Source organism: Pezoporus wallicus, unplaced genomic scaffold (assembly GCF_028554395.1).
Source record: "Pezoporus wallicus isolate ANWC-B61680 ecotype Strahan unplaced genomic scaffold, APGP_CSIRO_Pwel_v1 contig_3181, whole genome shotgun sequence".
Classification (NCBI taxonomy): Eukaryota; Metazoa; Chordata; class Aves; order Psittaciformes; family Psittacidae; genus Pezoporus; species Pezoporus wallicus.
In genome coordinates this window covers 1,625,798-1,653,355 of record NW_026641700.1, presented here as the reverse complement: position 1 = coordinate 1,653,355, position 27,558 = coordinate 1,625,798, and the positions used below count along the sequence as shown (strand labels likewise).

The 27,558-nt window shown below is 41.4% G+C and overlaps 2 protein-coding genes across 5 annotated transcripts in view; one reads left to right on the top strand and one right to left on the bottom strand.

Annotated features, from left to right (window-relative positions):
* The window catches only part of AZI2 (5-azacytidine induced 2), an 86,721-nt gene extending 72,188 nt beyond the window's left edge, over positions 1-14,533 (bottom strand). Inside the window, exon 1 of the mRNA XM_057424901.1 lies at positions 14,522-14,533. The gene's annotated coding sequence lies outside the window, so the exon portion shown is untranslated. The remainder of the gene's footprint in view (positions 1-14,521) is intronic.
* RBMS3 (RNA binding motif single stranded interacting protein 3) overlaps positions 13,564-27,558 on the top strand; it is a 722,404-nt gene continuing 708,409 nt past the window's right edge. Inside the window, exons 1-2 of one of the 4 annotated variants that reach the window (XM_057424892.1) lie at positions 13,564-13,722; positions 14,403-14,593. In XM_057424892.1, the coding sequence (XP_057280875.1) occupies positions 14,414-14,593 (180 nt within the window). In that variant the 5' untranslated portion in view covers positions 13,564-13,722; positions 14,403-14,413. Of the gene's footprint in view, positions 13,723-13,823; positions 13,965-14,402; positions 14,594-27,558 lie in introns of those variants that run through there. The other 3 variants (XM_057424891.1, XM_057424894.1, XM_057424893.1) reach the window with 3 other exon arrangements.

Genomic DNA, 27,558 nt, shown 5'->3' with positions numbered 1-27,558 from the left:
CTTTGTGTAATTCTTCCTCTTTGACAAGTATTGTGGCTTGGAGAACAGAGGTTGTAGCAGGAGATTATCTCTCTCTTACAAAGAACCCCTGCTGATGCCACAGCAATAAAAGGAAAATTGCCTAAGTAAGTGTGGCATTAGAAGCTGGATCTGAGTGTTACATGGATGGGGAAAACAAAGGAGCACAGGAGAAAAAAGGGTAACCGAAACTCTTAGCCAGAAGCTGTGAAGACAGAGAAAAGTGGAGTTGTAATGTAAAAATAATAGAGAGAAGTGGGAACAGACTAGATCTCAGAAAGGAATTATGTGACTGGGAAGGCCAGCAGGGAATCTATGACTGTAATACGGATGTACTGGAAATAGCACCACTGGAGGATTTATGTTTGGAAAATGATAGATAGATACTACCTTTGCCTGTCCCCTAGAACTAGTCTTTTGTTCCTGCTAGGAAATAATTCTGTAGGCCAGATGGAATGTTTATCTGTCCTGCCTCTTGTGGCTGATTCTGAAGACTGACAGCTTTTCACTACTCAAATACTTCTTTAGATTACATGTTCGAGGTCTGTGCTGCACCTAAAAACTCAAACTAGTTGACTACATGCATGTGATTTAACTTCTGTTTATAATTTTTGCTTTTAAAAGCTAAACAGTTGCATTGACCTTACAAATAGTCATACTGTTCTTTAGGCCTTTATATGTAACATACACTTACTTCATCAGAAGTTTGTATTGTCAAGTTTTTCACTGAAACCCAGTATGAAATGGTCATTTTTAGAGTACCCTTAGGAGTCCACATGCATTGTGTTTCTGTCATCACATGTCTGAGGAGGGAAACTCTCAATGAGCTTACCCAAGGAAAGAGAATATTTGAGAGGTATTCAAGCTCATAGAGCTTTAAAAACAAGGATATGCGTGTAAGCTCAAAATGCAGATGCTTGGAAAATGTTCAGTGGTGAGAAATTTGCAAGGGCTAAGGACAGAAACTCAGTAAATTTCTCTCTGGTCATTCAGAGATGTTGGTCAATTTACTAGAGCTCTGGAGACAGGCATGGACCCAGTGTAGTGGTCTGTATTTTCAAACTCTGCTTCTGTTGGTAAGCACTGAGGGATTCACTCTGCCTTTGGGCAGTAGCACCAACTGGGCTTTTATGCAACTTTATTACTTTTATTTTTTTTACTATTTACCATTTACCATTTCTTGCCTGCTGTCATTGTGAAAAGCACTGATACTTACTTCGACAGAAAATTTCGAATGATGTTTTGTAATGAAACAGAAAAGCATATTTTAACAACAGTACTGCTAAATATGTAGTGCTTTGTCATGGTAAATGCTCCTCAGCAGTCTTCATCTCTTGGACATCCTAGATAATGAATAGCCAGTTGTTTTCAAATAGGCTATATCATCCTCTGGTAGCTGAAGACTGTGAAGCTAGATTGTATTTACCTCTTTCTAAAGCCTTCCAATGAAGCTTCTAAAAGGTTTTTCTTTGACTATCTTATGCCTATAAAAACTGAATCCACCTTAATCCCTTTGGAGACTGTATTAGGTACAATTTTTCTCAGGCTGTGAAAATATTGAAATATCACTGTGAGAATTTTTTAAAATATATTTTAATTGTAAGCCAGTTTAATGTAGCTGCATTTCTTTTAGCCTTTAACTGTACTCAACAGCTTAATCATCTTTTGCACTTAGGATGAGTATTTTTACCTAAAAAATTAGAACTATCAGACAACTGAAAAGTTTTCAAGATAATAAATAATGTTGAGTGTGTCCTGGTGATTGGAGGTGTTAAACGATGAGAAGGAAATCCAAAAGCTGATTACCAATGAGTACCTGAACATGAAGAGGGAACTGCTTTATCCAAATGATGCATTTTAAGAGAAATTTTTAAAACCTCTCTGCTCTTTAGATTACTTTTTTCTGAAATCTCTATTTTTCTGTGCTGATATTTACTGAAATAGAATTGGTTCTGAAGAACAGGGATTTCGTTCATTCAACCACCATCAGTTTTGAAGGCTGTCCTTTTTTATGTTGTCCCTATATCACATTCATTTCAGTTGCCTTCTGAAGACAAAACATCTTTAGTCAAATATTAGTGAGATAACACAGAGTTGTATTTTAAGTAGTACAGATCATTTGGTTGCTGTGCCAAAAATTCAAGTTTTCATTTTTGAAAATCAAATTACTCCAGAGATTTTTTCCCCACAGCTCTTAAAATATACAGCAGCACTGTATCAGCACCCTTTCCTGGATTCACTTGAAGACCTGAGCTGTGAAATTTCAGGTCAAGAAATTAAGAATTCTTTGTACTATGACAAGTAATACATGGTAAGCTTGTCACCCAGAATTGGCCAAGTGAGATCTTCCAATATAACAGCATCTTTTCATCTTTTTAGAGGAATCATTTTAGTGTGATGATTTTAACTTTCCAGATTTTTTTAATTTCTACATGTATGGCAAATATTGTCTTACATCATTTCAATTTATATCTCTTCTGTCTGCTACTCATGAATCAGAAACTTGCTCTTCAGCCAGCCTGTTGCATCCATTTCATTTAAGCTTAGTCTTGGCTCTCTGAACCAGGATGCTATTCTTTTAATACTTGTCCATAATCAGCTACACCAATTAGTGAGTTTCTGCTCAGATTAATTTCTTTTCCCACCATGTTAGAATTGTTTCGGCAATCAAGATTTTATTCTGTTTCCCTCTCTGGAAACTGCTTTCATTCCTCATTTGTGTTTGAAGGAAATTTTCCAATTTCCATTGATAAAGACACTTTTTTTTTTTCCCTAGAATATATTACTTTTTCTCAGTGCCATAGTGTTTCTTGCTTGTAAGTACTTTTCTAGTTCATCCTAAAACATGGCAGATTGGACTGACTTTTTTTTTTTTGGCCATCTACCCTCTATCCATCCCATATGGGGGTGTGTGTCTCTATAATATGGAAATCCATGCTTCAGATATGCTTGTGCTTTATATACTGATGTATACCAATACGTATAATGCAAAAATGCAGTGTCACATTAGTTGCTTTTTTTAATGAAACATGGAGATTAGCTTTAATATTTTGTTGTCTTCTTTGTGTTTGTATACACTGCAGGTATATGTGAAACATATAAAGTATTTCCTGAACTGAGAATAAGAAAGTTCTCAATTTGGCAGTCTTGAAGTTCATTTGTTGAGAAAGAATGACTGAAAGGCAATATTATCTACTTGTACCAATTTAAACCTCCCATCCCTCTGAACCATGTCCCAGAATACAAGTTGCTTTAGTAGGAGGCATATCTTAAATAAGAGCTTGAATGTTCCACTTAAATAGCTTGTTCTGTTGTTATGACAGGTAAAAAGAAATAAATCAGCTATTAGATGTCACAGGACTGTAGAATCACCAGATTGTTTAGAACTTCAGTCTGACTGATAGCACTGCACTAGAAGATGCAGCTGTAGAAATCAAAATGCATATATAAACAATAGTGATTCATTAGCCACGTTGTTTGAAAAAGTCATGGCGGCTGATTTGCGTTTGTTTTGTTGTACCTTATTTTGGATTTTTAAAAAGCCATATAAGATTCTTAATTAGACCTTTATATATGTAAAGAGAACATCAACAGCTACAGGAATTACAGTAAGAAATGGGTTTTGCATTGTAGAAAAATTGGTTATTTTTGACATAAATTAATGACAGTGTGCTGGGAATTAAGAAATGTCTAGTACAGAATAGCACTGCATATTTATCCGGTACTTTTGCCAACTTATTTTCCTTTGAAGAGCATTTGACACTTGGCACTGCCAGGGTATTACAGCAGAAGGCCTGTTGGTCTTATCTAGGATGTCAATTCCTAATTTTCTTCTAATTTTCTTTAGAAAAACCAGAAATGCATAATGTAGTAAACACACAAATAGTTATTCCAGAGCAGTTATTGTAGAGTTAGCAAATGATAACTTGGCATTCTTATAAAATCTGTATAAATACAGCCAAATGTGTAAACTGTAATGTTTGTCATTAGAAAGTAATAGAAATGCAAATTGATTTTACCCAGGGCACACAAGATAGGTTTTGTTTTGGTTTGTTTTGGTTTGGTGTTTTATTTTGTTTTATTTTGTTATTGTGAGATAACAGTGTGATAATGCCACAGGAAACAGCATGCACCTTGCTGTTGCTTAGTTCAAAGAAGATAGGGATTTTTCCAGTACCAGACCTGCTCAGGTTAATGTACAGCACTATTAGTTCTAATAATAGCTCTTTAGTTCTTTGACTATCTGCAAGACAAAGCTCTTGCATTAAACCAGAAAACATTCACTAGATCTGCTTCACATAGGCTCTGTCTTCATGGACATATCCTCCGGCTCTCAAACTTCAATTCCATTTTTAAGTATACTAAATTCTGCTGCGGTGGACTACCATTCATCTTATGTTCAGCTGTGAACTGACTTTCATGAGAACACAAAGTAATTTAAGAGCTATTACTGCTCAGGGCTTGAATCCTGACTGCTTTTACATGTTCAGAGAATGACATGAGGACTCAGGTTTCACATGTTGGCACAGGGTTCCCTGAGGGCCAGAGCCTAAACTCTGGACCAAACTTCAAACCAGGTAGGTACATGTAGATCAAAAGAAAGTACCTTTTGGAGCTTGAGAATAGATTAAATGACTGATGAAGTAAAAATATAATCTCTCAGGTTGCTATTTTACTCTGATTTCAGCTGTCTTCTGCAGCTGAGAGTTCTTCTGGTGCTCATATGAAATGAGACAAATAGCTGAACGGATAAGCTCACAGAGTATGAATGAATATGACTTATTGTACGAGGGATAGCAGTGTCTCTTAGTGTCTCTGAGAGGCAAGTGCAAGAGTTAAACTGGACAGTGAACAGCTTGGCAGTCCAGTTCTTCCCCCTGGCAGTTAAGTCCTGTGTTTCAGAATCCAGTATTCACTCTAGGTAAGTTTTCTCTAGCTCTTGCTGCAATATCCTGTCAAACACAAATATATAATGAAATGATACATTTTAAAGGCAAATAGGCAGAGCCCAGTGGATCCCAGTGCATTGGAATCCATTGGTCTGGGATAGCTGGGACTGTCCTGATGCAGAATTCAGTGAAGAACCTGTCTCGGTGCTGGGGATGGCACAGGGAGGTGTTCACTGCCTAACTTGAGCAACACACCTGCCCTGATCCAGGAATTTTACTTCTGGTTACATGACCGGCACCACTGTAAAGTTACAGACATGCCATGAGTACTAAAAGTTATGAATTGTGCTTTCTTGTAGCAAAGAAGTAGTAACATCTCTGAAGTTAACTGACCCCTACCGACTGTTAAAATTATGAACTACTTCATTGTCAATTAAAGCGCCCAAGAAAGGAAACAGACAAACACAGCCTAACATCTACATGATGTCTGGCATCTTGTTTGTTTGGTCTTAAATTGTGTTATCTTACTTTGCTGACATTGCTGGAAATAGATTTGATTGTATCTGCAGCAGTGTATTGTTTTTTTTTTTGCTGAGCACCACTTAGAACTAGATTTTTGAAATATTACGTCTTATTCAGGTACAATTTTGAGCTCTGCTTTTTCTGCAAGCAAATGATAAAACATACAGATGTGCATACAACAACTGTATTTGCTAACTGAATACAAACTAAGAACAAATGGGCTTTTACAGATGTAAATTGTATTTATCACTCTCACAAGTGACAGTGATAAATAAGCACACACCCCCGTGATTTGCATGCAGGAAGTGGAAGTTTAGACTTGAGTGCTTTTTGAGACCTTACATGTCTCATCCTGTTGACAGCATATTTGACCTGAGAATATCAGCTTTTTAATCAAAACATTTCCTTACAACTTCAGTTTATTTTCTTTATAGCCATTACCATGTCTATTTATTTTTCGTCTGTCATCAAAGCGTCTATCTTTGAATGGCTAGACTGACTGTTGTCTTTTGCTGAGCTATTGCTAATATGCTGGCAGGCATTGCAATTCAAGTACATTTGCCTCATTTTGGGCCTAATCTTACTCATTTTGAAATTGCTGGGCATCTTTCTATTGGCTTTTTGATTGTACACTCCTTGGGGCAGGGATGTGTGTTCCATTGTTTCTTGGGAGTGCAGAACCACTGATGGTGTCCAAGAAATACTAGTAGACAATAACCTATTCTTTCAAGAAACAAAAGGACAGCGTTTTTTTTGAAGCATTCATCTTTCATCTCTCTTGAGTTTGCCATTCAAAGTCAGAAAACTGCTTGCAGGGCTTTTCACTTTCATCATTTTCCTGGATTTTTGCATCTTATAGTCTTCTCATGCAGCCTCATTATTTTGCTTCATACTCAGTGTTCAAGTGTCTGGTTTTAAGTCAGACACTTTTGTGGGGAGAAAAATTAAACAAAAAAAAATTTTTTGTGTTATTTTTGGAAAATTTACGATATCCGACTCCACAAACGTTTCTTTAATTTTTTTTTTTTATTTTTATCCCTGTATCATCCTGCAAAAGCAGAACTAGTGAAAATGTAGCCTCTACAGCTAAAGGGACATTCCTCCAAAGTATGCATTTGTTACAATTATTTGTTGAATTTAATTTTTTTTTTTTTGGAAAAGGGAAGTTCAGGATTTTGTGTTTCTCCTTCATTCCACCTTGTAGTTGTAGTATTGACCTCAAAACAGGTTTATCCTAGGCAAAGACAGCAATGTCAGACTCCTTCCCAATGATTAATTGAAGTGGTGAAGACTATACTGTTTAAATACATACTCTGACTCTCTGAATTCAGCCAGTTGCAGACTAAGACCTGAATATAGTGGACAAAAGTGTAAAACCCTAAACTCAAGTCCCAGCAGTTGAAGAGTAATTGATAATGCACATACTTGTTATCATTTTGGTTTAGTTTTAAGATGTAATGAATTATATTTATGCTTACACATACTCTGTTTCTTTAATTTATGCTTAACATACTTTTCTTTTTACTCTAACAAATCTGGTGAATTGCAATGCATTTCCAATCTGCAGGAGGAACAAGGAGAGAATGGGGCACATCCCAGCAGGGCCAGCAAGTGAACAGAACTTGGAAGAAGTAGTCAAATTGAGCAGTATGCATTAATTTAAAGATGAAAAGCAGGAACATTGTAAGAAAGTGGTTGTGTGCGTATTGTTTACACAGATACTACGAAAGGGATTAGTCATCTATTTTCATCATCAAGAAAATTCTCCAGACTGCAGTTGTGACAGTTTTAAACAAAACCCATCACCCCAGCTCCAAACTATAGTTGCATATGTATATATGCAGCCTGCTACAAAAAAAGAAGGTGCTATTAGCACACTGAGCCCTTATGCTTCTCTCTACTATAAGGGACAGAAGCAGTGAGAAGAGAAAAAAATGGAAAACAAAAGCAATGAAGAAATGGATCAGAGGAGCTAAACACCCAACTGCTGTGGGCATTCTCCTTACCCTATGGCATGTTTCAGCTCCCGGGATGTTTCTCTAGGATCCCACTGGGCATATCAGATATAAAGGCATGTAGGAACACTCCTCAGCATTGAAAATCAGACAGGACTTAATGCTCCTAAGACCTGCACTAGCTCCTATACAAACCTCCCCTGCACTTTACACACCAGGTCAGCTGGTGAAGCAAAAATGCCCAAGGGCTAAACTCATATCTTCCTTGTCTCTTTCTCTCTCTCTTTATGGGACTGTGAACCTCAGTGGACCAGTCCTTGCACACTGACCTTTGGCTGCTGGTGGAGATACTCTATCCCTTTTACAGAGCATTTTCATGCCTTTGCTCTTGAAGGTTTAATCTCTCTGGCAATGAAGACTTGGCATCCATTAAGAAATTATATAGGCCAATTATTTTCCCCTTATTTTAAAGCATCTGCCTTTTGTTTATCTGTTTCTAAGAAATTATTACAAAGACAAATTACTTTTTTCCCCATTTTCTAAATTAAGTGAACTCAGTGGAGATTTTTCTTTCCAAAAAAAAAAGAAAACTAGGTCAAATTTTTCAATGTGGCACAGACCCAGGCTTACTCCAGGAACGGAGAAGACTGCAGCATCACCCAGTGAAATACAGATGTTTTCAGACTGTGTGAAACAAACATCTATGTAGCTGCATGGCCTGCCCATTTGCCTCAGAGCTGCATTTCCTCTCTTTGAGTCTGTTAGTTTGGGCCTTCTGTCCACCCAGTGATGTTCTGACTAACCATGAGCCCAGACCGACTCTGAGAAAAGTCAGGAGAAATAGCTGCTTTTTCTACCTCACAAGTAGAGGGAAAGAAAACCTTTCCTGCAGTACAAACACGTAACATGCTCAAATCATGACACTGCTTTGGAAGGTGAGTGCAGGGTCTGCATGGCCATCAGAAGGAAAAATGAAGGTCTGGCTATGGCCAGAATAGATTTTCTTGTCAGTTATGTAGAATATAAGGTACAATGAGCTATGCTCACATTTAAAAGTCATCAAGCCTAACAATTCTATTTCAGTGTCTTTCTAGAAGAGGAGCTACAGGAGCTCAGGAGATCTTCCAAGGTTTAAAGGATTTTTTTGTTCCAAAAAGAGGAATGGAGATAAGTCTTTAAAAGGCATAGAAATTATCACTCAAGGCTTGAGTTGTGCAGCCATTTTTTGTGGTTTCAGTACTTGTTAGCAAAAATGTTAGAATGCAGGGGAGAACTGACACCAAATTGTGGGTGGAGAGCTAGAAATCAAGATGCTTTTGAAAATGCAGCTTGTCGTGTATCCATTTTCATGTTGGACTGTGTAGAAAATGGTGGAATGCAGACAGTATTTTCAGCTTTTACTATCTAAGAATATCTGCAGCCTGTCTTCATATCCCTGTGCAACATAATTCTTTTAGGATAGCATTTATTAAGCATATACAATTATAGACTTCCTGAGGCAGAAAATACCTGCATAGAAAGATCTCAAAAGCTAGAGGAGCCCCCAAGTTACCTTAACCCTAAGGTAAAGGTTGTTTGTATATTGGCAATAAAGCTCCTTATAGAACCAACGCAGAGATTGACAGGTGGAAAAATGACTCAATGAACATCAGTGTTAGCCACTTTGAAATGTATAGTACAGAGAGAATTATCAATAAGCTCATGGTCTTCATGAGAAAGCAACTGTTTGCAAGTCTCAAGCAAGAAATGAAATAAACTAAAATGCAAGCTGATAGATGCAGTTTTGAGTGAGCCTCAAGGAGCTTGTATTGACAAGAAACCTTTGATTAGAATTGTCTAAGGGTGGTCAAAGGTCAAAATTATTCAAATGCTGAGTGCAGTGGGTAGGTGAATCCGGAGCCAGCAGGTATGTGAGGCAGCAGAAAGCCAAATGCTTCATCTCTTCATCAATTACAGCTGTGTTTTTATAAAAGTTGTATATATCCCCCTGTCCTGGGTTCAGCAGTAGCAGTCATTTTTCTCCTCCTTGGTAGCTGGTGCAGTGCAGTGTTTTGACTTTCGGCTTGGGAACAGAGCTGATAACAATGATGTTTTGGTTTGGCCAAGGACTCTGTGAGTCTCATCCTCTGCCAGGGAGGAGGGGAAGCCGGGAGGAAGCAGAGACAGGACACCTGACCCAAGCTAGCCAAAGATGAATTTCATACAACAGCACGTCATGCCCAAGATGTAACTGGGAGTCAGAAGGGCTGGGACTGCAGGGTTGGAGGAGGTATGGGTTGGTGCTTGGTCAGGCTGGGGGGGTGAGTTATCGGTCGGCTGGTGGTGAGGTGTTGTATTCTCTTCCCTTGTTATTTCCTTTATCATTGTTATTGTTGGTGGTAGCAGCAGTGATTTGTGTTATACCTTAGTTACTGAACTGTTCTTATCTCAACCTGTGGGAGTTGCATTCTTTTTGATTCTCCTCTCTGTCCCTCCGGGAGTTGGGGAAGGGCAAGAAGGGGTGGGGGTGGGGGGGGGGGGAGTGAGTGAACAAGCTGGCTGGCTGGGTTAAAACCATGACACCCGCTAACTGCTAATAGCTGGTTTTGAACATTTGACATGCAACATCTTCAGTTTATCGACATTAACATAAACATACTTGAGAAGGACCTAAAAATATCTTTGAACAAGAATTGTTGTGTAAGTAAATATCAATACATGATGTAGTTAATCTCTGAGCCGTTATCTTAACGATTCATAAGAAAAAGTGACAAATTGCTAAATGAAACAAATGACTGAAAGAAGAGACTATGAAAAGGGCATAAATGTTCTGTTTAATCTGCCACTGAACTACTTTATGATCTTAAGCAAATCTTTTAATTTGTGTATGTATTCTCACTATTTTTAGCCTTACTAATTAGGAGTACAGAGGATTCCTCTGCCATGTGGCTTGCACAGGATGTTGTGCTATTGTCTGATCATAACCAAGGGTAAGAATGCAAAAATTACACTGGATTCTAGAAGAATCAATCTCTGACCCCTTCCATCAAATTGTTCCAATTCTCAGCCTTTAATTAAATTCATAATGTCGTCACTCCCTAATTTTTATTTATTTGAGACATGAAGAATGTCATTGGTCTTGGAAGGTTTTCCTTTTGCATTTTAGAATGCTAACGTCTCTGGAATCTATTTAGTCACGTACACTTCTTTTACAGTACAACCAACAACTGAAAAATATGAGGGAGCATGGAGCGTGTGTTAATGAGTTGTATAGTATTGATTTCACCAGCAACATGTTAATGCTGTTTCTCTTGAAAAATGAACAATAGATCTGGGCTCAGAAACTCTTAATGAATGTTGTGTATCGTAATAGACAGTCCATATTCAGTAATGTACTTTATTAGTCTATACAGAAACTACATGCTTTTATATGGACTATATGTATATATACACTCTTTCACAATAGTGAACATGAGTGAAGGATCCATGCTCATTTTTCTTCAATCTGTCAGCACTTCTGGAAAGCATCCAACACAAAAATGTTGTTTTCTTATGAACAAGGCCTTCCCAGTGTGGATTGACTTGCCCTCCAGTGAGGCTTCCTGGCTTCTGCTTCTCAATGGGTTGTCTTTGAAGACAGTTGCCATGTGATACAGGAGTCTGGGTCACCATTCTTCCACCTCACCTCCAGATACAATTCAGTGGACTTAACAATTTGAGTTCAGTATGTGTTAGTACTGTTAGTTGAGGGTACTGAAACCTTTTCATTACGCAATCCCAATCAACTGTTCAGCTCTGTGGCTTGTTGCATTATTGTGGTCTGTAGTCCCACTCTTCTCTAAGTGCTTACCAAAAATAATTCAGGGTAAAAGCTCATGTGCTTCTGCCTGGACGTGAAGAACCTGATACTTGTCAGAAGGACCACTCAGGAGACTGGAAGGAGGTCATATTTCTTATCTCCTCAGCCTGCTGGTTCAGATTTCATTTTCCTGTACAATTTGTTAGTTCTCCTAGATTTGTAGTTCCTGTGTGTATCTTAAAGTATGCTTGGCATGAAGACCATTATTTCTCTCACAGAAATTTGTGATGTTTATTCAGATCTGTACCTTAGCCTGACAAAACATGTTCAACCTAGGACTCTTTTGAAATCCATCGGAAACAGCAGCTGGGCAGAAACCTGGTTTGTGCAGAGGACAACTGGGAGCACACTGTTGTGCTGAATTATTTGTAATCATTTTATTGTTGCAATAGTATTGTAAATCTTCTGCAGCACACAAAAAATAAAGATGAGGAAAAGAGAAGAAAGAAAGGGAATTTGGAAATTCAGAAGCCAAATGCAAATCTTTTTACTGACTTTCATATAATCATTCTATAGACTTTCATATAGCCTGCCCTTCTCTTTGTATGTATAATCATGTTCACTCAAGCCATCTAAGAAGTTTCTACTGGTTTGGGGGGTTAAACTCCCTAGGATTAGGAGAGCTTTCTGAGTCAAGGGCCCCCACTTCTGGAATTATTTTTCCTTGGTTCTCTGCCAGTGTCCAGCTCCAGTAAGGTTCACAGCACATGGTGAAATGTTCGTATTTGGGTTAGCTTTAGTCTATTTTTAGATAGTTTAGGTTTGCTTTGAATTTTACTTTACATATCTGGAGACGGTAGATTGGGAATTGTTTTCTAACAGGATTATTTAGTGTGACCTATCATGGGAAGGTTTCTAAGTCATTTATCAGTAATTTTCTAAGTAAATGTGCACTGCAGTGAATGAACATGAATATGAACAGTATTTTTATTTGCACTTTTATCTTGCCATTTTCCAAACTAAAATACTGGAAGTGCTTTGACCCGAACTGGAAAAGCTCTTGAGCACAGAATTTTGTTCCTTGTGTGTTTTGCTGTGTGTATAGGGACGTGGTGACTGCACAGGGGGACTGACAGAGGGGTGGCTTGTTGTCTACGTGGGTTCATTGCTTTTCTGCAGCAAAGTCCATCTTTGTACGTGTTCCACAGCACTTGGAATGCAAACAGATCACTCCAAAAGTGACTACCTGCAATCAGGGCTGTTTTTTACTAGTGAAGCTAGAACTATATATGTATCCAGGATGTTCATATCCTTCCGCCCCCAAAAGTAGACTACATTTAAATGATTGTAAATAAATGACTGTGAGTAGTCTAAAGTAACTGTATCTGATTATAACCTTTAATAGTCAGGGCTTGATTGTCTTTTTATTTCTCTCAATTTTGAACATGGATGCTGGTAGTTTCAGTAGAAACGCTTCTTATTAGTACCAAACTGAGAAGACAGCAGGGCCCGCAAGTATGTGACATGTTTTGAGAATATTAATAAAGGATCTTTTGAGAGGCGTATTTTAAAAATTGGTGTGTGACAAAAACCTTTTTTTCTGTTGTGAGATTAGCCCTTTCCCTTTGCCCAAATACATTGTTGCAGTAAGATCTGTTCAGGTTCCTGCAATAACAATCTTGCTGGGGAATAACAGAACCCAAGGTGAGGAATAAAAGGGCACCATATAATACCTGATAGTCACCAGCTTCCTGAAATACCCCCTCCGAGACAGGTTCTTTCCTGGCATAACATAGACAAGCTCCTCAGGATGTGGCCCAGTATTCCTGTGGAGCAGGTAGCTGCTATCAGAGAAGTCAGCATTTATATTAGGTTGATCAGGTATATATATCTTGACACTGCAGGCTCTAGGTAGATGTTTCCAGTTAACTTTCAAAGCAGCTGCTCCTCAGGACAATGTGGTGTTATATTTAGAAGTGCAGACTGGTCACCTGATGGTGTCCTGATTTGAGAGCGATCAGGTCTACGCTCACCATTCATCTTTTCAAAAGGAAAAGGGGAATAGCTGAAGAGTTGGCTTGGCTCTGATGCCACTGAGGAAATTCTTGTTTTGTTGTAGAATACTCTTAATGAGATTGCATTTTTCCCTACCATGTCCAACTTCAGTCTGACAAAGAAGCTAATGCAAGGAAGAAAACAATCGTGTGCCACGACTGATGTAGCAGCTTACACACGATTTCTTTTTTCCCTTTTCTCTCTTCCATTTGTGTTGATAAAATCGCAGAGCCGGCGGCTGGTACTGATGTAGATTTTCAGCCTGGATTTGCTTTTGTTTTTCTCCTTACTCCAGTTCTCCTTGTGCAGTGCTGCGTGGCGCTGGCAGCCTGAGAGAGAGGGAGCTCCAGTCACACACATGCCCTCAGCCCGCGGAGAGGAGATTAACATCGCGGAGCCCACGTTTGCAATAGCGGGTGGTGCTGGGGGGAGGCGAGGGGAAAATAAAATAAAAGCAGCAGTCGGGTAAATGCTCGTCTCTTCTCGCCACCAGCACCTTGCACAGGTCTGAAACCGCTTGTTTTGCTTTGCTGTATTGCGCTTGCCTGGGATGTGGAGAGGGGAGGGGGAGGGGAGGAAGGGGGAGGTTTAACTTTTACTTGACATTACCGGGTTATTGTCACTTCCCCCGTGTAAAAACCCGGGGGTTCCCCAGCGCCCCCACCCCTGCCCGGGCTCGGCTCCCTTCGGTGAACTTTGTTCACAGACACCACGGCTCGTCCGGGCCTGGGACATGGATAGCGCAAAGTAAATAACCGCCACGGTTAGACCGGGGCCGGGAGTTGATCTTCGGTGGCAGAGATCTGCTTAGTTAGCGTTTGCCGTTGCGGGGCGATTGAAGGCCGCCGTGCCAAGGGCACGCGCGCACACGCACACACACGCGCGCACACGCACACACACAGACACACGCAGGCACACTCTTACACACGCACGCTGGATACAAAAGTCTGGAGGATCTAGGGTAGAATTGCAGCCGCCGGATCGGTGCAGCGGCAGCGGCCAGAGCCATGCGTGTCACGGCCTCCTGAGGGGGAAAGGGAAGGAAGGAAAGAAGGAAGGAAGGACGGAAAAAAAAAAAAAAAAAAAGGAAAGAAGGACGGAAAAAAAGAAAAGAGGGAGAAAGGAAAGCACAAGAAGGACGCGGGGTGGTGGAAAGTGTTCGCCTGCTTTTGTCTCGCAATACAGTGAACTGGAAGATGGAGATGGATGTTAAGGGAGTTTCTCCGTGCCAGGAGCCCATCCCCCCGGCGGCGGGGTCTGGCGGCTGCCCGCACCAGCGCCCGCACCACCGCGATGGGCAGCCCGCGGAGCCGGCCCCCGCCACCGACAGCGGCCACCCGGAGCGGAGGCACGGCAGCGAGAAAGAGGACAAAAAGGTAGGTCCGCTCCGCCGCCGGCCGGCCGGCGCCGCGCCCGCCGGAGGGGCCGGCTGCCCGGGGCCGCGCTCGGCGGGGCGGAGGGTATGGAGGGGGCGGCGGGCCCGCTGCCGCCCGGCCGCGGCCACGCCGCCGCGGGCAGCCCCGCGCCGCCCTTTGTCAGCGCGGCGGCGGGAGGCGGGGGGGCGGCGGCGGAGGTTGTCTGAGGACACGGGGTAGGGGGGGAAGAGCGGGGCTGCCGCCGCGGGGCCCGGGGCTCGGGGCATTTTTCCGTCCGCCTTGCGAGAGCGGCGCCGCGGGCGGCGGCCCAGGTGCGGTCGCGAAAGTTTACCTCACTTCGAGGGGCCGGCGCCGGCAGGGCCGCGGGTCCCCTCCCCTGAGCTCGGCTTTCGCCCAGCGGCCGGTCTCCCCAGGAGGCAGCCCGGGCGCCGTGTCCCTCCAGCCCTGCTGTGTCATTGTGGACCGGGAACGGCTGGTCGCCGCCGAGTGGAAGGAAACCTGTGGGTGAGGGAGTTCAGCGAGAAATGGGTCAGATCGCATCCCTTTGGTGCGGATGTGTCTGCTGCTGGGAGTATCGGAAAGTGGGAAGGATGGCATAGAAAAAGGTTGCCATTAAGATAATGTCAGGGCAGAGCATCGAGCAGTGCTTTTGTCTGTGGGCACTGTCTTTATTTCCATTCGTTTTTCTCGGCATGGGTTTACCGAACCGAAGCCGAGGAATTCTGCTGTGTCTGTAGGTCCGTAATAGACAGAGACTGGTAAATGTAAGTTTCATCGTAATTGTTGCAAGGAGGGAACAGTGTGTGCCAGCCTGTGAACCCAGTCTGTTTATCCGAGTAATTCTCCGAATGGACAGATACCCCAAACCTAGCATAGATGAAATGTTGTCATGTACTGTTTTTGAGCTGTGTTTCTTCAACTAGTTTTACTATAGTTTGGTTTTGCTACAAATGTGTAAGAGAACAGCAACACAATGAAGGAATGCAAGCTAGCAATGGAATAATTTAACCCAAGAAGTATGTCACACCACATACTTGCATGACCACAGTTGCAATTATCATGAGAAATACAAGGTATTTTGAAAATGATGGCTCTCTCTAACTGGAGAGCCTATGTTTGTAGTATTTACCTCCCACGCTTTCAGGTTTGTTACTGTTTGGTAAAATCTGTGCTATTGTTTAAATTAAAATCAAGCATCAATGACTGATCATTTGAACAGGGCCTGTGCAGTTTAATAAGGTGGATGCAAGGGCTTTAGTTTTGAACCGATAACTGTTGATTTACATATTGTGACAGATGAACAGAGAATTTCATCTTCCTTGAGTTTATGAATATTTCATTCTGTCGTGACTGCATGTGACTTTACAGCTCTAAATGATTCCTGTGTGTGATTGTTTCTAGGATCCCTTTTCGTGCTTCATGTTATTGCAAATGCTTTTATTTCAAAATAACACAAAAGTAGAGTCAAGGTGGCCTTTTACACATGAGCTGCTTGTGCTAGTAGTGCCTTGAGCATTTCAAAACCCTGCCTTCAGCAGAAATCCATGCTCAATAGTTACTTTCTGATGTGCCACACAGTCTGTTTAATGCTTTACCAATCATGGACATGAGGAAGGCAAACAAGGTATAGCTGAAGGTGAATGAACGCTAGAGAAGGCCTGATTCTCTGTGGTGTGGCTGATTAACTTGTTTTGATAATTCAGTATTGCACTGGTTTATTCTTTATCTGCCAGCATTTTCTGGACATAGAAACAAAAGTACTACCTTCTTTTTTGTCCTAGTTGTAGCCATGCTAAAGTACTGTGATATATTCCTTTATTTTCAAATCCGCTGTCAGCTTCTCCAGGCTTGCCATTGCCAAGGTGGTTGCAATGACTAGCCTGTATTTTTGGGAAGTGCTGTAATATTTCAAACCTCCCTAAATGTATGCATCTTTTCTGGATGCTGTCCCAGGATGACCAGTACTTCTTATTAGTGCAGAAGTATTTCAGATATCTGGTAAGATAGTGGCACCAGAAATGTGCTGAGAAGGGGAAAACCCATTAAAACCATAGCAATCGCACTCCTGTGAAAAAAAAACCAACATTCCAACCAGAAAACAAAACTCAAGTATTGCTGGAAGCGTCATCTAAGAACTTTCTAAAGGGATTGAAATAACAGTACCATTGTTTATTTGACCCTTACACAAATGTCAGAGGTGCACTGATGCATCCTAGAAGTGTAAGCGCTCTACGTAGAAATTGTGAAGGACATTATAGAACCTGATTTCCTGACAAGTGCATACTTATGAGTAACTAAAGGTTAAGATTTTACATCTCACGATTCCACTGTCAGGACTTACTTTTTGGGATCACGCTTCAATTACAAAAAGTCTTATATTGTATCATTGAGCTCCATTTCCTGTGGAGGTAAAAAGTTTTGCTTCCATCTAAATGAAGTCAAACTTATGCTCTAATAAAGCTATTTCTTTTTTTCTTGTCACTGCCTCCAAAAGGAACTTTGCTGAATTAACCAAATAAAGTATTTCCCAAATTCTGTGGAATTTCAGTAGAAGGTACTGGTACTGCCATAGTGTCAATTATGTGGATATTGGAGGGTATTTTTCTGCTGTATGTTCATTTTTTATTTGCCTTTTAACATCAATAAAATCATGAAATGTGTGCAGAACTTGAAATATATCCCAGTACCTTCAGCTGGGCTGCTGACATGCTGGAATCTATGCTTAAGTGCTTTGTTGGAGGAAGACCTAGGTTACCTCCCATATATCTTTCTGTGTTGAAACCATCTCTGAGCAATGTATGAGAAGAGAAATTATGAAGATTGACTTTATAATTTATTAAGGACATAGCACTTGGTGCTTTAAAGTATAGCTTCCATTTAGGTGGGTGAAAATTAAGCAGAAATAGCAGAATGTAATATTGAGAAAACAGTTGATACTGGTTTTTCCTCTTAAAGCAAAACACATCAGAAAATGTTTTTCAACACTCCTATAATGTTTGATGTTATTTTAGTTGAAAGCATGTAGGTCTGACCTTATATACAGCAGCATGTTGACGTTCTTGAGTATGGCAAAGTGGGTGACTGGGGGACAGAACAACATGCAGCCCTTGGCATCACAATTTTTTGCCAGTTGGAGGTGCAGCGGATTCCAGTGACATGTTGTGCAGGTGGGTTATCACACCATTTTGCCACTCCATGACTTTGTGTAAAGGGACACACACCCACAGATTTTATGAGGATTCTTTCCAGTTTCTATTGGAATGTTAGCATCTTTGCAAGGATCGGTATAGGGAGCACTTTGAGAGCTGAAGGCAGCTCTGCAATTCCTTTGCAGGCTGGGGACTGTGGGTGACATTTTCCCAGGGGTGGTACAGGCCCTTGGCTACAGCCAGTGTGTTATGGTGTTTCCATCTCTGAAGTACTGTGAAGCCCCCAAGTCCTCCAAAACTTGGTCCTCAGTGTGCATTTGGTAACATAGCATTGCTACCCAAATATTTTGTTTTCTTTATTTTGTTTTCGGCTGAGGAAAGCCTCTGTATACCTGGGGTTTGCACAAATGGTTTAGCACAAATGATTTACAAGCACACCCAGAGCTTTCACTTCAGGCCTACATTCCAGATACAACCCCCTGTGAAATAGTTCCAAGGTGAAGAACTTTCTGTGTATTTACATGGAAATGAGCACACCAGGTTACAGCAAAAGCAAGCCTGTCTATCTGGGCTGGGTACATTGTATTCTGGTTCAAAATCCACTTGCAAGTGTTTGATGTACGAGTTCTGAAGTACTTTGTGGGCTTATTTGTGTGTTATTTCCCACAATGCTCACTTGTGATATTGCTATCTGAGAGTGGTAATCAGGTGTGAGCTTCTAGGTGGGAAAAGCTGAATGCTTTGGGGAAAGACAGTTGGTATAACAGGGCAATTCTGTTCTGCTGTACATGTGATCTGATCTAATTGGTTGTCTCTCAAAGCCGTCTGCTAGTGTATTTACAGGACTACTGCTATCAACGGTGTGGTGGTGGTTCACTTGTCCTCCACAAACAGTATGTCAGGAAGAGTGGAAGACTCCTCAGGGGCAATTGTCTTTAATACTTTCTCTTTTGTAATTAGTTTTGTTTGTTTGGAAAGCCCTGTGTTACTGTGTGTTTACATTGAGAGGAGGCTTAAGAAATGCAGTTTATGCTTGAAGCAGATGGTGCGAAGCTTCTTTTTGGGGGTGGATCTTATGTGGAACCATAGGGGGTTCCATTGTGTACAGGAGAGTAGTTGTCAATCAGTGTCTTCTTCCTGGAGGTTTAGGTGTGTTTTCAGATAACCTGGATCCAGCCCATTGAGCAACTTGAAATTAAGAACCAAAAGCTTAAACCAAGATCAGGAATGGGTGTAAGGAACCAGTCTGGGGTGTGTGGGACAAATAAAGCAGGTACAGCCAATGCTACCAGTTGCTGATGGTAGTAATTTGTGCTGATAATCATGTATCTTGACATCTTGTATTACCTGGAGTTTCCAAGTAGTGAAGGCTTTGTGCCAGGTGTACTGTGGGCTATGGTCCTGCCAAGATGTAATGCAGGCATGAATAGTCAAGGTCAGGCCATTGTCTGCCCGGATGGACAAACCTGTAGCCACCCAGAGGTGGCAGAAAATTTTACTTGTGGCTGTTGCTATTCTGAGAGTTTGATGTCAGACAGAAATTCTAGTATCTCTTCAAAGTACGTAAAGTATTGGAGGATAATGGGTATTTATCTTGCTGCTAAGAATGTTTCAGGAATCATTCCTCAGCCCAGCAACTCTGTCTTCTTCAGGCCCACCTATTGTTCATTCTTAAGCTGCTCCTTTACTGTGTGGTGGGCTGTCATGATATTGGTATTGATATGCATAGTTCAGTGTCTTCCTGATGAAATGGCCTGAAAAAGAAAAGCTTATTCTGTGCAAGGAACCTGTTCTTCCTGGGTTCCCAGGCCTGGTGGCTGGCTGGGTGCTGAGTCTGTCCCAAAGCCACAGACCCAGGACATGCTGGATCCCTCATATTCAGATATTTCTCTTGCAGACTCTCAGGTTGCAGCTCCAGGGCAAGCATTAATTTATGACAGTGTGGAGAGTCTCCCCTACACATCTACCTGGAATGGCTCCCCAGGGACACAGTGGCAGGTGCCTCTAGAAGGAAGGTTTTGGTCCTTCGGATTGCTGCTGTGGGCAGCAGAGCTATTAACCATGCCATTAACCCATTGCAAGGAGCAAGGCCCAAGGGCCATCTGCTTTGAGGAGAATAAATAAAAAGCTCAGATTAAAAAAAAAAATCAAAAAGAGGAATTTCACTGTGAACCGAAAGCCTTGCTTTGCAGGCAGGTCTGCTTCTGCATTTCCATGCATTTAATGTACTCTGCCTCTCACACTTCTCTTGCCTTCTTATGAGAGAATCCTTAGATGAACCCAGGGTTGTGCCTTCATTACAAAAACAAGCAGATGAGAAGAATAGAAAGAAAAAAACTGTTAGTACCTCAACTGAAGGCAAGACTAATAAACTCATATTTTATTAGACATAAGAGAATCCATAAGGAGAAGAGATATTGGAATTAGGCCTCATAGTTTTCACAGCTCTGAAATTACTTTTTATCTCATACTCTGAGAATTCCTTTTACTGATATGGGAAAGAATCTTACCTTAAGTAAAGTAAATACACATTTGAAATTTATTTATTTATATAATTGCATAATGGCATGTTGAGAATATGGAATGTGGAGAATGAGGTCCAGCACTGGTTTTGTGTTAAAGCATAAAGTTGGAGAGAAAGGAATTGAGTTCTGTGCTTTGACTGTGTCTGTACTAAAACAACATACATGACAGTGCACATGAATCATTCTTTAAAATCTTATCCAATACTGAGACTTCTGAAAGAATAATATGCTACTTAAAATAGTTCTCCCCTTAAATAAACTGCATGAGAAATGTTTGGGCAAAGAGCAAACAGCTGTTTAAATTTTTCAACCAACTGATCAATAAGTGGGTGAAGCTTGAAAAGCAATCACACTCTGGTTCCTGGGTTAAACGTAGAAATATTCATTGTAATGCAGAGATTTCATGAAAAGTAAGTGCTACTTAGAGCTATTACAGAGTGAAATCATGTGCATATGTAGTTGATTTGGTAAAAAACCCAGGGACATAAACAATGAACATCATGGTTGGGAGCTAAACAACACTTGAGTCATCGGAAACAACCACAAATTTTGTATGCAGAAGACACAGAACTGCCTCTCTGGCTAAAGGCAAGTTCATCTTGGCTGCAGAAGGGTTGTGAGGATTCCTACTTGGAGGAAGATACAGCCCTGAAAAGGGCTTTGTTATCTCCTCTTGAGCAGCTGGGACATTGCCTTGACTCAGATGTAGTGGTATGTGCTGAGACTGGAAAGCAGTTTTATTCGGGACTGCACATGACAGCCCAGAGCTTGGCCAGTGCATGCCATATCCTTCCCACTTATGTAGAGCTTGTTCTCAAAAGCCCAGTATTCACAGGAATTGCTGTCCAAGGGTTGAGTGCCAGCTTGTAACCAATCTGAGGCTTCAAACAATGGATAATCAATGAAGCTAAAAAAGAACAATACCCATGTTGTTGCATGCTATTCCCAGTGTTTTGCTAGATGCTTACAGACCATCTCTATGTGTGGTAAAAGCTTACTGTGCCATACTGCATCTTTAGGGCACAGTAATTCTTACTATATCAAGGTTGATATTTATTTAATTGCTCAGGAAAGTATAGTTACTGACATGTGAAGAGGTTCAGCTTTAGTTTGGTTCCATATTTGGTTGTTCTCTGCTGAGCTGTGGCTGTGTTGCTCACACAGTGCCTGGGATTATTTCCCAGCAGCTTGTGCTAGGTGGATTTCTGTTTAGGACAAGAGGTAATGGGTATAAACTGGAACACAAGAGGTTCCACTTAAACTTGAGAAGAAACTTCTTCTCAGTGAGGGTGACGGAACACTGGAACAGACTGCCCAGGGAGGTTGTGGAGTCTTCTTCCCTGGAGACATACAAAACTCACCTGGACACATTCCTGTATAACATTATCTAGGTGTTCCTGCTCCGGCAGGGGGATTGGACTAGATGATCTTTTGAGGTCCCTTCCAATCTCTAGCATACTGTGATACTGTGATTTCTGTACTGACTAGCTGCCAGTATGGGTATAAAAAGTTGCACGCTCCCAGTAAGGTGATTGGTTTCTAACAACCTGTCTCTGAAAATGCCCCAATAGTAAAGAAAATGGGACTGCAGCTGTAAATAGGAAAATATGAAAACAGGAGCCCTGATAATAATTTCCATAAAAGTAGTGCCCAGATGAGGTTCTAATGTGATGTTTAAATATGTATAAGGAGAAAGGACAGATCTGAAAGATATTACAGATATTAACTACTCTACAGGAGCTTATTTCCTTCCTCACTCTTCACCCTTTCTTCATGGCTCTGGAATTATCCTCTGTCTATGAGGAAAACTTCTGTTTAGTTTCATTTCACCGCATTGCATTCTGAGCTGTAAGGGGAATACGAATTATTCCAGAAACTATAATAACCAGTGCATCTTAACTGGGATAAAACAAGACACAATTTGGCTCATAATATGGACAAGAACAGTCATGTATAAAATTTGTTAGACAGCCATGATTTACTAGAAATAGAGTAATTCTTCCATGCCTAATGGCTTCTGCCATGTGTTTAAATACAGCTGTTATTTTCATTATACATTCTATTAAGTGAAGACCGGTCTTGTTATAGAAGCAGAATGGGAATAGTTTCCTTGACTGAAAAACAAGTGTTGGGTAAATAAAATCACAGACTCAAGACACAAAGGCTGGTTAATATACTTACTGTTCCCAAGCTTCTGAGTTCATTCCATTGAACACCTTGGCATGTAGTTTCAGAGTTTATTCTTTCCAACAAAGACATGTTACACAGGTTGTTCAAAATAATAATGTGATCAACAACTGAAAATACTGCAGGGAGATAAAAAGAGTATTTCCTGGTTTAGTTCTAGACCTGCAGAGGGTTGTTACCACTGACTGGAGAATGAGAATAAAATGGTGTGGAACCTCTGCCTATTCTGTTAATATAGGTCTGTGTTAATTGATTTCAACAAGTGCCTCAAGCACCATTGACACCTCTTCTTCACTATTAACTAATGATGCTTGTCTCACTGGGATTAGGTCTGGATGGACACCAGCAACAAGTGGTGTACCTCAGGGATCTGTAATTGGGACCAGTACTCTTTAATATCTCCATCAGCGACATAGACAATGGGATTGAGTACACCCTCAGCGAGTTTGTAGGTGACATGAAGCTGAGTGGTGCAGTTGACACACCCAAGGGATGGGATGCCATCCAGATGGACTTTGACAGGCTCAAGAGGTGGGCCCATGTGAACCTCATGAGGTTTGATGGGGTCAGGTGTAGGGCTCTGTACCTGGGCTGGGGCAACCTCCAGTCTCAATACAGGCTGGGGATGAAGGGATTGGGAGTACCCCAGAGGAGAAGGACTTGGGGATACTGGTGGATGAAAGATTGGACATCAGCTGGCAATGTGGGCTTGCAGCCCAGAAGGCAAATTGTTTCTTGGGCTGCATCCAGAGGAGCGTGGCCAGCAAGTCAAGGGAAGTCAGTCTGCCCCCCTCTATGCTGCTGTGGTGAGACCGCGCCTGGAGTCCTCAGTACAGGGAAGACATGGACCTGTTGGAGAGAGTCCAGAGGAGGGCCACAAAAATGATCAGGGGGATGGAACAGAAAGCCTGGAGAAGAGAAGACTCTGGGGGGACTTTATTGCGGTGTCTTAGTTCTTGAAAGGGGCCTATAAGAAAGATGGGGAGAGACTTTTTATCAGGGCTTGTTGCAATAGGACAAGGGGTCGTGGTTTTAAACTAAAAGAAGAGAGATTCAGGCTGAATGTGAGGAAAAAAATTCTTTACAATGAGAGTGGTAAAATACTGGAATAGGTACCCAGAGAGGTGGTGGATGCGCCATCCCTGGAAACATTCAAGGCCAGGCTGGATGTGGTTCTGGGCAACCTGATCTAGTTGGAGATGGCCCTGCTCATTGCAGGGGGGGGTTAGACCAGATGAACACTGAAGGTCCCTTGCAAGCCATACTGTTCTATGATTCAGTTACTGAATCTATACTCATTTCCAGGAGCCCATGGCAGAGAATCTCCTTTTGGATCCAAACTAACATGCTCAAGGTAAGTCTCTGTGGAAAAGGAATCAAAGGGCTAGTATCTACCAAAGATAATTCTTGCAGCTGTAATATTTAGTAGTAATTTGGTATTAGCTATAGCGTAATAAATATGCCTTGTGCTTAGCTGAGAATTCAAAAAGAGCATGTTATTGCCTTAAGGTAGGTACCATGTGAATCAGACATAACACAGGAAGGATAACTGCAAGTTCTCACAGATGGGCAGGTGAGCATGTTATGTACGAGTGGGATGTAAACTTCTGCTCTGAGGCTGAATTAGAGTGAAAGGCGGTGGCATGGAGGGCGGAGAGGGAGTCCTTCCTGGAAAGGTAATTGAAAGCAGCAACTTCTGAGTAGGACTGTAAGGAAGGATTTTGTAAGGTTTGCATTTTGACATGAAAGAAGTTTATGAAGTGTGTATTGGGTCCATCTGGAGTTAAGGAAGCACACAACAGAATTTCACAGAGTTCACGAAATGCTTATCTAGGCTTCACAGACATTATACAGTGCCCTGGTTAGCCATGTTAACTTTATTGAGTGTGCTTCAAGGACAGGCAGACTTTCAAAGTATGAAAGCCACTTTTAATAATTAATTGGCTCACTCCCTCCTACCTATTGCTTCATATCTAATAAAAGGCAACAGCAGGTCCTTGCCAAAGCCAACAGATACAAAATACTTAGGTTAGTTGGATTTGGGATATTACAGGCTAGAAAGGATATCCCCAAAAATCTTAGAAGTGAAACACTCCCCATTTTTTGTCCTGTCTCATTTTTCCCACGACTCTCATATGATGTGCTCTTAGAGTAAATATTCGCTAATCTAGTAAGTGATTTCAGGAAGATCAGTCCACTTTTTAGAGAAGAAGAAGAGTGCCTGTGTGTGTGTCTGAACTGATTTATAACTGGAAGCCTGTTTCGATTTTACTGTGTCAGGGAGACATGCTGAGATTTCCAAGTGCTAAACTGACTTTTGCCTTAAGAGGAGCAGCCACCATCCACACTATCATCTACATCCATGCACATACAGTGTGACACAGGAAATGACACACCATTATCAGATAGCTGTTAAGATGGATGCAGGGAAATGGTGAGCTTGCTGGCATGACCTCAAAGACATCCACAGATGTTCTGTAGTCACTTAAGTGTGTGCAGTTAAAGTGTGTCTCTTGTGCACTTGGGGAAATTTTGGTGTAAACAGAACACCTAAGTTTCAGGAGGCCATTAAGATATTTGTAGAGGGAGAAGAGAGGAAACCAGCAAGCTTAAAGTTAAGGAAGGCCATATAGCTTTTCAAGAGACCAAGAGGGGTAAGGCAGTAACAAAGGGTTGAATGTTCATCCCAAACCTGACTATCTGTCTCCCACATCAGGGAGGTGGCTAATGAAGTGGAAGCCCACTGTCACTATTGTGGTCTTATGCAAAGCACAGCCATGCTAGGCCTTAAAATAGGGACCAAATGTGCCAATTCTTGAACTTGTCAAGAGCACACATCCTGTGCAGAAGGTTAATCAGTTCTAAGAGAAGCCACGTGGAGGGTAGAGAGTCACAGGCGTTCAAGGTCAATGTGGCTCAGGGAATGTTTACAAGAAGGGTCATACCACAGGACTGTCATGAGGTAATCATCGAGACCTACATCAGAACTGGACACAACCAGTGCTGAGAAATGTTGCTCAGGGGAAGAACAAGGCTCTAGCTTCTCTGTCTGGTCTGTTCTCTCTGGTGCATGTTCTGCCTGTTGGTAAGACTCACCAGCTTCCTCTCTTTAGGCAGTGTTCCATAGTCATGTTCTTTTGCATGATGTTGCATGCAGAACGTTACAAAGGTCTTCCTTACTAGCTGGTCAGGTGATGCAGTCACAGTTATACCCAACTGCTGCTGTTTTAGAGCTAGAGTTACTTCCTCACAATGGGCTGTTAAATCATGTTATCCCATGGACTGTGGCTTTATTCCCGGTAGCTTGTAACTACCAGGAATAATCTGCAGCGTAATGTTGTTGTAACATAATGTAATCTGTAATGCCCATGTTGTCATAACGTAATGTAATCTGTAATGCCGATATTGTCTGCACATACAAGCAAAACCCATGAAAAGATGTGATTCTGCAATGCCAGTCTGCATTTCTCAAATGCATATTATCTTTGATCATATCATGATACCTCTTAGTCATACATCCACATCTAATGTTAATAACTGGAAGAGAGCAGAAGCCATTAGAATTACATAATCATAGATAACAGATGCTACTGTATGTTATTAAGAACTAGCAGTAGGAAGACACAGTGATGTAACAGTTACCAAGTGCCTAAAGCATTACTCTCTTTGCTAATGCAGGCGACTTATTTCTCACCTATGCAAAGGAAAATTATAGATGAATCTGTCAAAGGTAGAACTTTCACCATTTTTAAGATGCAGGTCAGAGCAGTTGCACATGTTGACACACGGTTTTGTGGTATCAATAGTCTCAGCATGCATTGTGGTCCTCGCTTTGTTGTACATCTGCATGTACATTAGTTCCTTACAAATGCTTTGGCAGACTCTCACAGCTACCCACAAGACAGTGAGGAGGAGTACAGGACTTCAACAGTCAGGGTCAAGACCTCTGAAGAGTGGTGTGGAGATTGATGCAGAGAATTTCAAAGGTGGGGTACCAAATGATAAGTACAGAAATGAACTGTGCACCAAGCTTCTCTGTGCACAAAGAGACGGCCAGGTTGGGTGGGGCTTTAATCAACCTGGTCTAGTAGAGGGTGTCCTACCCATGGCGGGGGGGGGGGTGGAACTAGATAATCTTTAAGTTTTCTTCCAACCAGAGCTGTTTTATGATTATATGACTCTGTGCAGAGTAAAGGCAGAAAATACAAAGCTCTGCTTCAATCCAAGATTTGTTGTGTTGGTGTGTAAAATGATGAGGAAAAAGCATATGTGTAACAGTTAGGTAAGAATCATAAACCTCACATTTAAAAGCCAAAGCAACAGAAAATGCATAAATGCAGCAATAAGATCTAGTGATAAATTTTAAGTGCAAAGTTTAGGAAAAGAAGAACAAGGCAGTTTGTCATCTTCTGCTGTTGTTAGGAAGTGTGAAGGAATGGGATCTGCTTGTATGGCCTTAACTGAAGTAGCTGGGAGCACTTTCACCCTAGGTAAAATGATCTTCAGTTATTCTGTCTGTCCAGGTCATACTGGATGCCAGTACCATCACAAGGGACAAAGTGTCACCTCTGATCTGTAGTCAGTTACTGTCCCATCTCCTGATATCCTTCCAAACCAGTGCCAGTGTTTGCTAGCAGTGCTGCTGTGGACTGGGGAACAGAGGACAGATACCTCACCCTTGACATGAGTATTACTGTAGTTCTCTGACAGCAGCTTTAGTGCTGCAACATCAGAGCAGATGTGCAAGGGTCAAAAGGATTAGTAAGTTAAGAAATGTAAAAAAACCCACATAGCTTGAAAAAGTGCTTCACTATGGTAACAACATCTTTTGCTGACATCTAATTTTTCAGTTTGTACTAGGTTAAGGATTAATTTTGTATCTTACTAGCAAAAGAAGTTTACAACTTTTTCACAGGCACGTTATATTTTACCTTCTTGAAATGATTTATGACCAAGTAAAACTTGTTATGAGTAGAAGCTGTGCAGGAGGCAGTGGGGAGGTACAGACTGTTAAAAATAATCCAGAGGAAGGTGGATTAGTAGGCTCATCTGAAGTAGTCAGATGTGCAGTGTCAGTGCTTTATCAGTTTAAAGAATTCTAATA